Below are 13,818 nucleotides of genomic sequence, written 5' to 3' on the forward strand. Positions count from 1 at the left end.
GTTCGTTGTTCATTGCCGTCAACGAAAATGAACACACAGTAATGAACATGTCTCATTAACGAACATGTTCGGCGTTCGTTGTTCGTGGGGGCCAGAATGGCACCCTGTTGGCTTTAGAGAGCCCTTATTCACAGGGAATGTTCAGCAGGCTGTCCTCCAGCCATCACCCAAGCTTGGTCAAGATTGCAAATCTTGAAGTTATACATTCCCAAATCCAACACCCCCAGGAAACTCCCATTCGATACAATTGGAGCCACCAGTTGACTTTGGCCCCGTTTGCAAGCGGTGGACCACCCCCCATGTGCCCACCTGCCAGGTTGCTGAATCCCAGAGTCTGCTTTCTGCCAAGGCATTAATGTGGGTCATGTCGGTGGCCACCAGGCCTGGTGGGCTGGGGGTGGTGGGCCCCCTCCCCTCTAGGGGGTGGGGGGGTTGGCTGCTCACCGGCAGCATCCCCATGTGCCCACCCGCTGGGCCTCCCAGAGGCTACATTCCGCCAAGTCCGGAAGGTGGGTCAGATCAGCGGATGCCGGGCCTGACGAGCTGGGGAAGGCAGAGGTGGGCCACCTCCCCTCTAGGGGGTGGGCTATGTGGCCTCTCACCGGTGGTATCCCCTATGTGCCCACCTGCCAGGTTTAACTCAGACCACGTCCTTCTCTCTTTCAGGACCCTGCAACTTCTTTCACCAGGTATCAAAGACCAGTAAATAGCCCTGATGTTATGTTGTGTCAAAAAGCGGGAAAGGAGTTGTGTGGTACCTTCAACAGATGTATTGAAACTCAGCTTCTCCATTTTGAAGGCGGAGCTGAGCGTCACACACCCTCTTCCTGAAGGGTCTACATTTCTCCGGAGTAAAGGGGAAGCAAAAGACAGGAGCAGGACGAGTCATACCCAGATTGAGCCTGATGCTGTCTGGAAGCTCCCTACACTGCAGGCACTTCCTGTGGTCAGTGCGGGGTGGGGGTGGGGATTTCTGGTGCTGAAACAGCCTAAGATGTAATTGGCACAAGGACACACCACCCACAGTGCTTCTTTAGCAGAGCAGGATTTGAACTTGGGTCTTCCTGCTTTACTTGAATGCCATCCACTAAAAGAAAAAGCTCTTCTGCTTTGGAGTAATTATCCCTCCCTGGTGATTTCTAGCTTGTCTGTTTGCTAGATTTCAATAGGTTTACCTGTTGGTTTACGTAGAGGTAAGGCCCATTATGTTCTACGGGGCAGTTCAAGGACTGTCGCAAGCCTCACGTACGTCTTCTTAACGCTGATCTCAGCGTACTCAGTACACAGTGGAGAAAAGAGTGTGAGGTGTAGCGGCCAAGGAATAGCTTGGTAAAACTTGCAGCTAAACTATTATTTGAATGATAATAGCATGCAAAAGGATTCTAGAAAGAAGAAGCGTGACAAGAAAGAGGCCAGGCTCACGCAGTGGTCATTGCTGGTTTATTGGCAGACTCATCTGCAGCCGGAAGAGAGGCACGGGCTGGCACAACTGAACTCATTACGAGCGGTCAGGATAGTGCTGAAAGTCTCCATCCACTGCCACGTATTTGTAATAGTTCACTCCTACTGGGTTGCTGAATCGAAAATGAGTGTGGTCAGGCAAGAACACAGTAACAATGGAGCCACTGTCTGTCGCCTCGAGGGAGAAATGGATCTGAGGAGAACAGATCGAGGCGTTAGCTGACATCAGTTTTCAGGAGAAGATAAGTACGTCCCCCCCCCCGCTACAGATGTGGAGGACTCAATCTGACTGGCTGGGTAGTTTATAGAAGGCAATGACCAGACCTCACACAGTCCTGCCTCAGGAGCAGCCATGTATCTGGGCTCTTTATCTAGAGGGGTCTCTGCTCATATCTCCTCAGTGGGAAGCCTATCCCAGCATGCTGTGGGCAAAGACCACTTCTTAACCAGTATTTTACAACTAGCTGTTTGGCCCAGGCTAGCCTGATGTTGTCAGATCTTGGAATCTCAGCAGGTTTGGCCCTGGTTAGGACATGGATGGGAGATCATCAACGAAGACCAGGTTCGCTGAACTGAGGCAGGCAAAGGCAAACCAGCTCCGCTAGCCTCTTGCCTTGAAAAACCAGCAGGGGTCAGCCGTAAATCACCACAGACTTTCTGCCTCACAGAGAGCTGGCAATGTGATTCCTGAGGGAATGAAGGCCAAGCTACATGTCACAGGTTTTCACGGGTTTTGTCTCAGAGCCAAACTACAAGATATGAATTTCGCAAGGCCAAGCATGTGAAGAGCGTTGTAATGCTAGCCGGGAGGCTGAGTTTTAAAAGATTGTGAGGCTTTGTCGATTTCCTCTCTCTACAGAGCCAGGGAAGAGCTCTGAGAGGGTTTGTCAATTTCATCTTTGGGGCCTAAAACAGAGATGAAACTGACAGGACCTTCCAGAGGCAAAGAGGAAATTGACAAACCCTCACAGGAACGATCTCTTTTAAAGCTCAGAGCCAAGCTATGCCTGACACAGGTTGGACACTTGTCAGCTTCCCTCAAGTTTTAATGGGAAACGTAGGCATCCTGGTCTTGCAGCTGCAATGGAGAGCCAAGCTGTAAAACCAGGGCGCCTACATTTCCCATCAAAACTTGAGAGAAGCTGACAAGTGTTCAACCTGTGTAAGGCATCACTTGTAGCTTGGCTCTCAGCTTCCCAGCTAGCACTGCAACTCTCTTCACATGCTTGCGCTGTGTAATTCATCTCTTGTAGCTTGGCTCTCAGTTGGCGAGCCAGACTTTCATTCATTCAGTCACACCTCAGCTATGAGATCTCTGCTGGAAACTCGATCCCTAAACACATGGAGTTCTGATTCTGATTCAAAGTGGGTCATCTGTGCATGGGGTGACCTGCCTTCGGCCTTGCCCTCCCCTCAGTTTTCCAGACCCCAAGCAGCCCCACACGGGGAGCGTTCCCTGTTGTGCACCCACACATGTAGTGATGGTCAACATGCCTCTTCTTTGGTGGCCACGAAATCAGGCCTACACATGGTTGGGAATGGTGCCTAGCAGGGAAACGGCTGACTGTAAGAAGTCTACAGGAGAAGAGGGCCACACCACAGACAGAACAATGGATTTTTAAAGAACGGTACAGCAGGAAAAGAATGGTTTTCTTCCATTATGCGGCCCCTTTTGCCTCATGGGGGAGATAACAGTTCAAAGCTCTCATGTAACCCAGGAGGGAACCAAGCAGCACACTTCATTATGGCAACTGTGTGCTAGTGTTATACAGCTTAGTTTTATGTGCATTTTTCCAACTTGTAAAAGTCTAGGTGCATGGTGTACAAATGTTGGTGGTTCTGTACGCATTTAAGCACTTTTCACATATTTAGCATCTTTTACTATGATTTTTTACCATGTTGTGAAATTATTGTTTTAATGACAAAATATTATTTATATTTTTATAGATCCCCTTCAAAAAGCGCATGCAAAATGCGTAGAGGCAGCATAACAGAACAAAACTAGTCCTTTCCCCACTTGGCCATTGTTCTTTTGCTCTTTTGCTCTGCCTGAAAGAGAGGGCTGGGAACTCAGTTGCAGAGGCAAAGAACCGAGGCTGTGAGGGGTCCTCTGTCATTCACCTCAGCGACTCCCTCCCTGACACAAGCCAAGATGGACCCTGGCAAGAGAGCAGCCAAGGCCAGTCAAGGAAGAGAAGTCACTCAGTCCTCTGTTGCCATTTCAGGAAGAAGGTTGTCAAGGAAATGGGGCTTTTGCACACACAGACCTCTAGTAGAAGGTCTCTGGAGAAGGAGCCAAGACATTGGCCATTTCCCCGCATCTTAAAAATAGTGCCCCACTTTCTCACGATCTGCCCTGGAGAAAATGGCCGCTTGACAGGCTGGACTCTATGGCATTGGATGCTGCTGAGGCCCCTCCCCTCATCAAACCCCACCCTCCCCAGGCTCCACCCCATCAATCTCCAGGAGTTTCCCAGCCTGTTTTTGGCAACTCTGGTGCCCGCTGAGTGTGCCTTGCCCAAGGACACCTCCCCTCAGTTTCAGAGCCAGCCGTCATGGCTTCCCCCTCACGTCCTCTCCATCTTCTACTCACCTCGACTTCTTTTCCCTCGTGGAAAGGGCATGAACGACCAATCATCTCTTGACCATACTTTCCATCTTTTTTGTAATTGCATGTAAAAATCCTTTTAGTTAAATCAGGCTTAAAGCAAATATTCAAGTTTGAGGCATTTGCACCCAGGCTGATGGCAAAGCTAAGAGGAAAGGATGAGACAACCCAGTTAGGCCTCTCATTTAACATCAGCAGAAATATAGCAGATCAAGCAAACCCTCTTGTTTTCCCATCTATTTGGGGTCTGTGCCCCCTTCAGTTCAGAAGTGTAAGTGCACCAGGCAGCAATAAGCATATTGTGTTCAGGCACAGCCTTAGTGGAGGGTGGTGGTCCTGTCCGTATTGCAAATAAGCCTGCCTGCTGGGCTCTTGGATCTTATGGAGTAGTCAGGAGGAAGAGAACACAGATGAGGCTGGAGTTCAATCACTGGGAAAGCTGAGGGAAAGATGGCAACCTTACTGGAGGCTAAGGAAGGAAGGAAGGAAGGAAGGAAGGAAGGAAGAGTGGTTTGTGCTTTGGATGGATACTGGAGGAGGCCACTGGCCATGCCCATAGACTGGTTTTTGTTCCAGTGCATTTCAGATGTGTTAAGCAACTAATAAGGGAGACAGGACAGGAAGCATTTCTAAACTCTGCCCAGGACACACATGTACCCTGTCTTCACCCACCAATACAAACCTCTTGGCTTTTGGTGCCACCCTCCCCCGCACATCAAAAGAACCATCCACATGGAAGCTCTCCAACTGGTTCGCGTTCCGTATCCAAATGAGATTGGAAGCAGCAGCGTTATCAGATGGATGCTTTGTAGCCTGTGGACAAATCAGTAACACACACACACGTTTCACTAGAGAAAAGGATAAAGATTTCTAACACAAGAAACAGATCTCAAGAAATAGATCCAGAGGATGCATCTGACGAAGAGAACTGCGATTCTCGAAAGCTTATGCTACAGGAAAGTTGGTTAGTCTTAGAGGTGCTACTGGACTCTTTTCTATTTAACCCAAGAAACTCCTTCAGCCAAAAAAGGACCCCCTCCACCCATCTGTGCATGCAGATAACATGCCACAAAACGCTACACCTTTTAGTCCTTCGAGTGCTGCAAGGCAATTGTTTATTTTCACACAAACATCTGCTAATGAACTGTTATAGATAAGCCTGGGCTAGCCCTTTAAGCAGGGAGCAGAGCGAACAAGATGTGCCCCCTACACAGAAACAGAGGGTCATCTCCCCCCCTCCACACACACACACACACAAGGCTGCCAACAACACCTAAGTAATTAAGAGCGGCGGAGCTCTAATCTGGAGAACGGTTTGATTCCCCTCCACTCCACGTGAAGCCAGCTGGGTGACCTTGGGCCAGTCACAGCTCTTCAGAGCTCTCTCAGCCCCACCCACCTCACATACTTTGTAAACCACTCTGAGTGGGTGTTAAGTTGTTCTTAAGTGCAGTATACTAGGAACAAAGCTCGTTGTGGGGAAAAATACAACGGGCTCTAGAAAGGGGAGAGCGGGCAGGCAAGCATTCCCGCCTCCTCCGTCACTGATCCCGGCTGATGAAGGAGGGGGGTGGGCATTGCCACCTGCTCTGCTCCTGATCCCTGCTGGCTGAAGGGGGGCAGCATTGCCACTTGCTCTACTCCTGATGCCAGCCTACTGAAGGGGGCAGCATTGCCAACCTAATTCCATCTGGGTTAAGGAGGGGGTGCCATTGCCACCTGTTACGCTCCTAATATCCACCATCTTAAGGTGGGTAATGGGCATTGCCACCTGCTCTGCTCCTAATACCAGCTGGCTGAAGGGGGGTGGGCATTGCCACCTGCTCTGCTCCTAATACCAGCTGGATTAAGGTGGAGAGTGGGCATTGCCATCTGCTTCACTTCTGATCCCAGCTGGCGGAAGGGAGGCGGGCATTGCCACCTGCTCCGCTACTAATACCAGCTGGGTTAATGTACTGGTGGGCATTGCCACCTGTTCCACTCCTAAAACCAGCTGGCTGAAGGGGGCCAAGCATTGCCACCTGCTCTGCTCGTAATATCAGCTGGGTTAAGGTGGGGGTGGGTGGGCATTGCCACCTGCTCCACATCTAATACCAACCGAGTTAAGGTGCAGGGAGGACATTGCCACCCGCTCTGCTCCTGTTCCTGCCCTGGGCTTCCCACCACGGCATGTTTTCTGAAGTGATATGGTGAGTTACCTGGGCTTTCCTCTGTGGCAGCTCCCTCTGGTGGTTCACCAGGATATAGAGTGAGTTGTCTGAAACACGCTTACTCAATTATATAGTAAGATTATTATTGCACTAGACCAATGTAGCTACCCAGCCGAAACAATCATTCTAGGATGTTTCACTACAGGAGCAGACTGTTACTTTGGGCATAGCCAGTAGCTCTGGACATAGCCCGAGTCCAGTAGCTCCTATAAGACTAGCAAAATTTGTGGTAGGGTATGGGCTTTCATGAGTCACAGTTCACTTCTTCAGATACAGCTATTGCAATTGCAACTGATAACGAAGCTCAAGACAAAGCATCCACCTGGGCTGAATAAAGACATTGCCTTCCTCTCTCATTACGAGTGCTAATTCCTCTACATCCACTACCCCTCTGCATACCCCCACATTATTCAATCAGGCCTGCCCTTGTCCATCACTGGCTATTATCATTCAGCTTCTGCAATCACTTCACTCTTCAAGAGATAATGAAAGATGGACTCACAAGCTAGCTGTATCTGAAGAAGTGAGCAGTGGTTCACGAAAGCTCATACCTTACCACCAATTTTGTTACTCTTATAGGTGCTACTGGACTCTTGGTCTTTTCTTGTGCTACAGACAGACTAACACAGCTACCCATCTTGATCTATCACTTTGGCCATAGCAGACCAAGGCTGCAATTCTTTTGAAAACGTTTGCCTAGAAAGAAAAAACACTGAATGAAGCAGGACTTCCTTCTGAGGAGTAGTGCTCTGAACTCCATGAGTTCAAATCCAACCTGAATTCTCCCTAGAAGCTGAAATGATGAGATTAAGAATATCATTCTTTGGTCACAGCATGAGAAGACAAGACTCTCTGGAAAAGACAATAATGCTAGGAAAAGTGGAAGGCAGTAGGAAAAGAGGAAGACCTACTACGATATGGTTGATTTAATAAAAGAAGTCACGTCCTCCAGTTTGCAGGATCTGAACAAGTCTGTTAATGATAGGACCTTTTGGACGTTTCATTCGTAAGGCCACCATAAGTCGAAAGCACGTTAACACAGAGACACACAGAGCTCTCTAGATACTGCTTGACAGTTGCCCAGCTACTATTCCTTCCACTGATAAGCATTTTAATTCCACCCATTCCACCCATCCAGTGAACAAACATCCAGTGCACAACAGACAATCAACAGTTCAAATACACTAAGCTATCTGTCAAAGAACATCCCTACACACCATGGCCTAGACCGCACCTCCACAGACAACTTACGTTTGCCATTGCTAAGTCTGTAGAACTTTCCCTTGGGAAGACAGCTTCCAACAGATACCCTTCAATGATGCCTTTTTAGGCTGTCTGAACTTTAAATAGAGGCCTGGAGCCCGCCCTTTCTCTTTCCCAACCAATCAGACACGAGGTTGTGAAATCTTTAAGAGAACTTCATCAGAAACACTTTGGATTTCCACCTTATAAACACAAGCCAGTGTTGCAATAGCTGAATAATAAACCCGTTGCATTGTGAGTTTCCTCTGAATGATTAGGTGGTACCAGTTGTGAACTAACGGAACAAAGCTGGGCCCCACCAGAACTGATCTTCTGTGGAAATGTGGAATCTTTTAGGGGGGAGGTGTTCAGGTTTTTATTTTCTTTTAATCTGTAATATTTTGATGATTACTTGTAAGTCAACTTGAGCCAAATGGAAAAGCGAGGTATAAATGAGTGTATTATGTGCCATCAAGTCCCCTCCAACCCATGGCAACCCTGTGATTGAAAAACCTCCAAACATCCCATCATTAATTGACTTGCTCAGATCCTGCAAACTGGAGAACGTGGCTTTTTTTATTTGAGTCCAGCCATCTCATTTTGGGTCTTCCTCTTTTCCTACTGCCTTCCATTTTTCCTAGCATTATTGACTTTTCCAGATAATCTTGTCTTCTCATAAATAGTTTTAGTAATTAATTAATAGTTTCATTAATTAATAAAAACTGAGAAAGACTCAAACAGCATTTATCAGTGTATTGGCATGCAGTGGGTGCCAACAGTCAAAAAGACATACGAAGGATGGCTTCATTTTATTTATATGGTGCTAATATATGCTTTAAATGAATGATATGTATTATTTATATTTTTAATGGCTACTGCTGATAAATTGTGTAGTGTGTTTTAAATTGTTGTGATCCGCGTGCAAAACTGTGAAGAGTGCTGCCGCTCTCATACAATGGAGCTACATTTTCAATCACAACCTTCAAACTGAACGTGAAACTAATTTCTCACTGCTTTGGAATGTCTGAGCCAGTCCTGCGATTTTGGGGCATCAACAGATCCTTTGATAAGGGACAGGATTGTCTTTGCTACCAAAGCCCAGGAAAAGGCTTCTCTGTGAGATGCAGACTTAGAAACAGCTTCCAGGGTCTGCAAAGCAGAGGATGAGAATCCTGGGCACAGAGCAGACGGAAGAGATGGAGAGCTGAGACGGGGGACAGAACTGACTATTCCAGAAAGAGAAGGGAGATGTTCTTAGGGACTTTTATCCCGTTTGTAGGCGAATTCTTGTTTTAAAAACCGACACATGGAAATCAAGAAGAGTCTCCTTGACTGTTCCAAAGTAGTGTATTCATAACTAAACTTCAAGGCTGTATTAAGGTATTATCTTATATACTAAAGATCAAGTAGCCCTGATCTGTGGATACTTAACTCTGGAGACTGGAGCTATGAACAGACGAGACAGATCTTCCAACACACCTTAAAAATTATCCCAGAGTTGCAGAAAAATCTGAAATCTAAAAAAAATACATTGTAGGGTTAAAATAAACCCACAAATGATAGAAGGAGCTCCCTTGGCTTTAACTAGATGCCCTCAGTGGATGTTGCTAGGCAGCCATAACAGTTCCACCAGTATTCCAGCCTTGGTTTCTGCCAGTAAAAGACAGGGGGTGCAGTTAGGGCCCTTTTCTAGGCAGTTTTGGCCTTTGAGAGAACTAGGGCTCCCAGTCCTCTGGTGGGGGCACAGGATCCCCTGCTCACAGCCTCTGCCCCCCTTACCTCCACTCATCTGGCCAGCAGGGGGAGGGGAAGGTGCAGAGAATGGGCCCGGGAAGCAAAATACTTCTGGGCAAGTCTGCAGCGGGTGCAATGCCGGCTGAGGGAGACCGCCACGGGAATGCTCCTGCAATTCTTAAAGAATCGGCCACATGCAGGAGCATTCTGGGGGCCGGCACAATGATGTTACTCCCAGAAGTGATGTCATCGTGTCAGCTCCAGAAGCATGCTTGTGCAAAGTATGCATGACCTTCAAAATGGTGAATACCGGGTCCTCCCCCTGTGAGCAGTCAGCCCCTGCCTCCATCATTTTAAGAGCTGCTTATGATATAAAAATCATAAGCCCCTTGAATCTAATGCGCCTTAATTCACATTAGAGATCCAGCTGGCTGAGCAAAGCGTTGCTGGACCCTGCCCAGGAGAATGAGTCGTGAATGGAATGTGAATGGAAGCCAAGGGACTGGGCGTGATTGGCTCCTGTCCCCTGCTCACTTAGGAATGTGCTTTCTTGACACCAAAAGTTTCATCCCTAGTATATTCCAATCTCCCCATTTTCCCTATTGATTAAATCTTATCCTGCCATCAAGGGCCGTCAATCAGCTCTGATATTAGAACTTCTTCCTGGGAACATGCAACCCAATCTCTGAAGTCATCAACTAAGCTCTGGGAACATCTAATTAACTGCTTTTTTCTTTTTAAAGTACCTGAAGAAACCAAGCGAACTCTTTTGCTACACCCCGATAGAACCCATCAAAGGTACTCAAACTTTTTTCATTCCCAGGAGATGACCTTTAAGGTCCTTTGTCCAAATGGCTGGAGTGCTCTCCAGCCTCAGGGTTTATTTGGCCCTATAAAACATGGGCTTTGCCCCACTCAAATTGTACACACTTCTTTGGATCTAAGCGCTGTACCCTTAGAGACTCCTTCCCTAAACCTCTCCTGGTTGAAAATGCTGGACACCTGAAGCCTTTGTAACCTCTATGAGGTTAATTGGGTTAGCCCAATGGGGTAGAGTCAGTTCTTGTGCTAACTGCTTGAAAGTGGAGTGCCCATGGAACAAATGCATGTGCAGAAACTGGGGGACGCTGCACCCCCAAAGAATCTTTGTTTTTTTTAAAAAAAACATTTTAATCGGATAGGTTGAAAAACGTAATCACTTCAATATCTCTTTCTCCTGCAAAATACATATTTCATCCCAACCCACCCTTCCCCTCCCCTCCCTTCTGACCCCCAACAGCACTTATACCCTTATCATAATATTCCCTCTAATTCTATTATTTCTCATACTCTTCTAAGGTAAAGTTACAGTCAATATAGAATTCAACAGATTACATAATGCTCGTCAAAAGTTATCCATGGACCACAGTTGGTCCTTTACATCCCAATTCTTTTCCAAATTATCTTTAATTTTTTTCCAATCCATCAAAAAACCATTTAAGCTTTGTTCTTTTAACTTTCTAGTTCGTTTGTCCATTTCCACCATGTACCGAAGTTTTTGTATCCATTCATCAACTTCTGGTATCTTATCCTGCTTCCAATATTGTGCATACAACAGTTTTGCAGCTATGATCATATACCATAATAGTGTTCTATCCTTCATATTTACAGTTTCCATTTTAAGTCCTAACAAAATCATTTCAGGATTTTTCTGCAAATTATACTTCAAAATTTTTAATATTTCAGCATGAATAGAAGACCAGAGGCTTGATGGCCAAGCTATAAGTGACAAAAGGCACAGATTGGACACTTGTCAGCTCCCCTCAAGTTTTGATGGGAAATGTAGGCATCCTGGTCTTGCAGCTTGGCACTCCGAGGGCTGTCCAATGGACTTTTCAACTGTCACTTGTCCAACATTCCGCCAAGCTGCCTACATTTCCCATCAAAACTTGAGGGAAGCTGACAAGTGTCCAACCTGTGCCTTTTGTCACATGTAGATCCACACAGAGGCAGGCTGCTGAGGAGGAGGCTGGTTATGGGGGACTTAATAATTTATATGCTCTGATCACCTTGAATAAGGTAATCAAATGCTATATATAAACAATAAGATTTAAAGTGGTGTTTGTGTTTTGTGTTTGGTTGGTGTTACTGGGATGATATTATTTTTGCAAGGCTGTAAATCTCCAACAAGAAGACAGTTGCTTCAAATCAATGAAAGAGGACTCACCAATTCATGAAATATTGAACTGTTTTACCTTTTCAAAAACATTGTCGATTTAAAGTTTTCTGTATGGTTGCATTTACGAGTTAGTTTTTTTTTAAAAAGTTGTATTTTATTAATTGGTAAAAAGTTTAAAAGAAAAAATTCTTTCTTAAAATTTGGTGAAAGTTGCTTCCTAAGCCCCATAGAACCCATGAAAAGAGAAGTCGCACCTTCCTCCTGCATGGACTACCCTGCTCCCCGGACAGGTAATTATCACCCCCAATCCCTCAAATCTATGCCAATTTCACTACTGCTTTCCTATGAATCTTGTGTGCTTGTGAGTTATTTCTTGTATGTGTGTGGGAGTTTTCCCCTTTAAATAAAAATGGTTTTCGAAGAACCTGTCTCTCTTCAGTTTCCTTGGGGAGGGAACCCTGTAAAAATTGGTTGGGGAGTCTCGCTTTCTTACCCCTCTCGCATAGCCTTCTCCTTGTCGCTAATTCTCCCCTACTTGCAAGGAAACCCATTCCGGTAACAACTCTGCTGTGGAAGCTCATTGGGGGTCTTTGAGCCAATCACACACTCTCAGCCTAACCTACCTCTCAGGGCTGTTGTGGGAGAATTGCAGATCTTTGGGGGTCCAGAACTGACTCTGGGCTCAGAACCAATCCTGGGAATTTTGTCCTCACGCAAGTGGGAGGGGAAATTCCACCTGTTCTGCTCCTAATACCAGCTGGGTTAAGGCAGGGGGAAGGCATTAGTGTCTACTCCACTCCTAATAGCAGCTGGGTTAAGGTGGGGGATGGGCATTGCCACCTGTTCTGCTCGTTATACCAGCTGAGTTAAGGTGAGAGAGGGCATTGCCACCTGCTCCGCACCTAATACCAGTTGTGTTTAGGCAGGGGAGGGCATTGCCACCTGCTCCACTCCTTATACCAGTTGAGTTACAGTGGGGATGGGCATTGCCACCTGCTCCGCTCCTTATACCAGTTGAGTTACGGTGGGGATGGGCATTGCCACCTGCTCTGCTCCTGATCCCAGCTGGCTGAAGAAGAGTGGGCAGTGCCATCTGCTCCGCTTGTATTACCAGCTGGGTTAAGATGGGGGATGGGCATTGCCACCTGCTCAACTCCTAATACCAGCTGGGTTAAGGTGGGGGGCAGACATTGCTAACTGCTTCACTCCTGATCCCAACTGGTTCAAAGGGGGGCAGGCAATGCCTGCTCCACTGCTGATACCAGCTGAGTTAAGGAGGGGGTTAGGTATTGCCACCTTCTCCGCTCCTAATACCAGCTATGTTAAGGCAGGGAGAGGGCATTGTCACCTGCTCTGCTCCTAGTACCAGCTGGGTCAAGGCGGGGGTGGGTGGGTATTGCCACCTGCTCTGGTCCTAATACCAGCTGGGTTAAGGCAGGGGGTGGGCATTGCCACCTGCTCCACTCTTAGTACCAGCTGGGTTAAGGTGGGGGGATGGGCATTGCCACCTGCTCTACTCCTAATACCAGCTGGGTTAAGGTGGGGAGAGGGCAATTGCCACCTGCTCTGCTCCTAATACCAACTGGGCTAATGCAGGGTGGGTGGGCATTGCCACCTGCTCTGCTCCTAATACCAACTGGGTTAATGTAGGGTGGGTGGGCATTGCAACCTGCTCTGCTCCTAATACCAGCTGGGTTAAGGTGGGGGGTGGGCATTGTCACCTACTCCACTCCTAATACCAGCTGGGTTAAGGTGGGGAGAGGGCAATCGCCAGCTGCTCTGCTCCTAATGCCATCTGGGTTAATGCAGGGTGGGTGGGCATTGCCACCTGCTCTGCTCTGCTCCTAATACCAGCTGTGTTATGGTGGGGACGCTGCACCCCAAAAGAATCTTTGGACCACCCCCAAATCAAAGATCTCCAGGCCCCAGAGACTGTCTCATACTAGACCTGCTCTGTTGGACAATCCACACACTGGTTGTGGCACCTCCAAAATCATGTTTGACTCAGGCAGATCCACAGATTCCATAGCCCATTTTTGCACGTGTTTGTTCTCGGGCACCTCACCTTTGGGGCAGAGCTTTAAAATTAGCCTCAACCTTTGTGAATGTGAATAAGGAATCAAGAACTAGAAACATCTTAAGTCTTATAAAGGAAATGAGATCTCTTATGGGCATCATAGCATCGTCAAGCTAAAGTAGGTCAGCCTGCCAGCTTCAAAATCTGACTCTTACTGTTGATCTGCAAGAGACCTGTGTCTGCCCATCTTTGTTGACTCTTATCTTTCAGCATCTGGGTGGGGGATTGACTCCTCCTGCTGCAGTCTGGTATTCCCAGACTTCTTTGGAAGCATCTGATATCATCTCCACCTCTTTTCTGAGTCCCTTTTGGTTTCTTCATACTTCTG

At 47.1% G+C, this 13,818-nt stretch overlaps 1 protein-coding gene across 1 annotated transcript; it reads right to left on the reverse strand.

The window, feature by feature from the left end:
• Positions 1 to 1,444: 1,444 nt before the first annotated feature.
• LOC129325514 (galectin-1-like) lies at positions 1,445 to 7,576 on the reverse strand. The gene is made up of 4 exons (XM_054973218.1): positions 7,531 to 7,576; positions 4,752 to 4,882; positions 4,055 to 4,214; positions 1,445 to 1,654 (listed from the first exon to the last, which is right to left on the reverse strand). The coding sequence occupies exons 1-4, from the start codon at positions 7,537 to 7,539 to the stop codon at positions 1,499 to 1,501; spliced, it is 456 nt and encodes a 151-aa protein (XP_054829193.1). The 5' UTR covers positions 7,540 to 7,576; the 3' UTR covers positions 1,445 to 1,498.
• Between the last annotated feature and the right edge of the window lie 6,242 nt (positions 7,577 to 13,818).

Source organism: Eublepharis macularius, chromosome 3 (assembly GCF_028583425.1).
Source record: "Eublepharis macularius isolate TG4126 chromosome 3, MPM_Emac_v1.0, whole genome shotgun sequence".
Lineage (NCBI taxonomy): Eukaryota > Metazoa > Chordata > Lepidosauria > Squamata > Eublepharidae > Eublepharis > Eublepharis macularius.

Excerpts from the sequence above, each read along its gene's own strand:
- LOC129325514 (XM_054973218.1), bottom strand. Across the intron at positions 4,215-4,751 it reads GTGGCACCAAAAGCCAAGAG|CTTTGCCATCAGCCTGGGTG; the intron begins GTTTGTATTGGT and ends CTTTCCTCTTAG. Across the intron at positions 1,655-4,054 it reads ACGAGGGAAAAGAAGTCGAG|ATCCATTTCTCCCTCGAGGC; the intron begins GTGAGTAGAAGA and ends TGTTCTCCTCAG.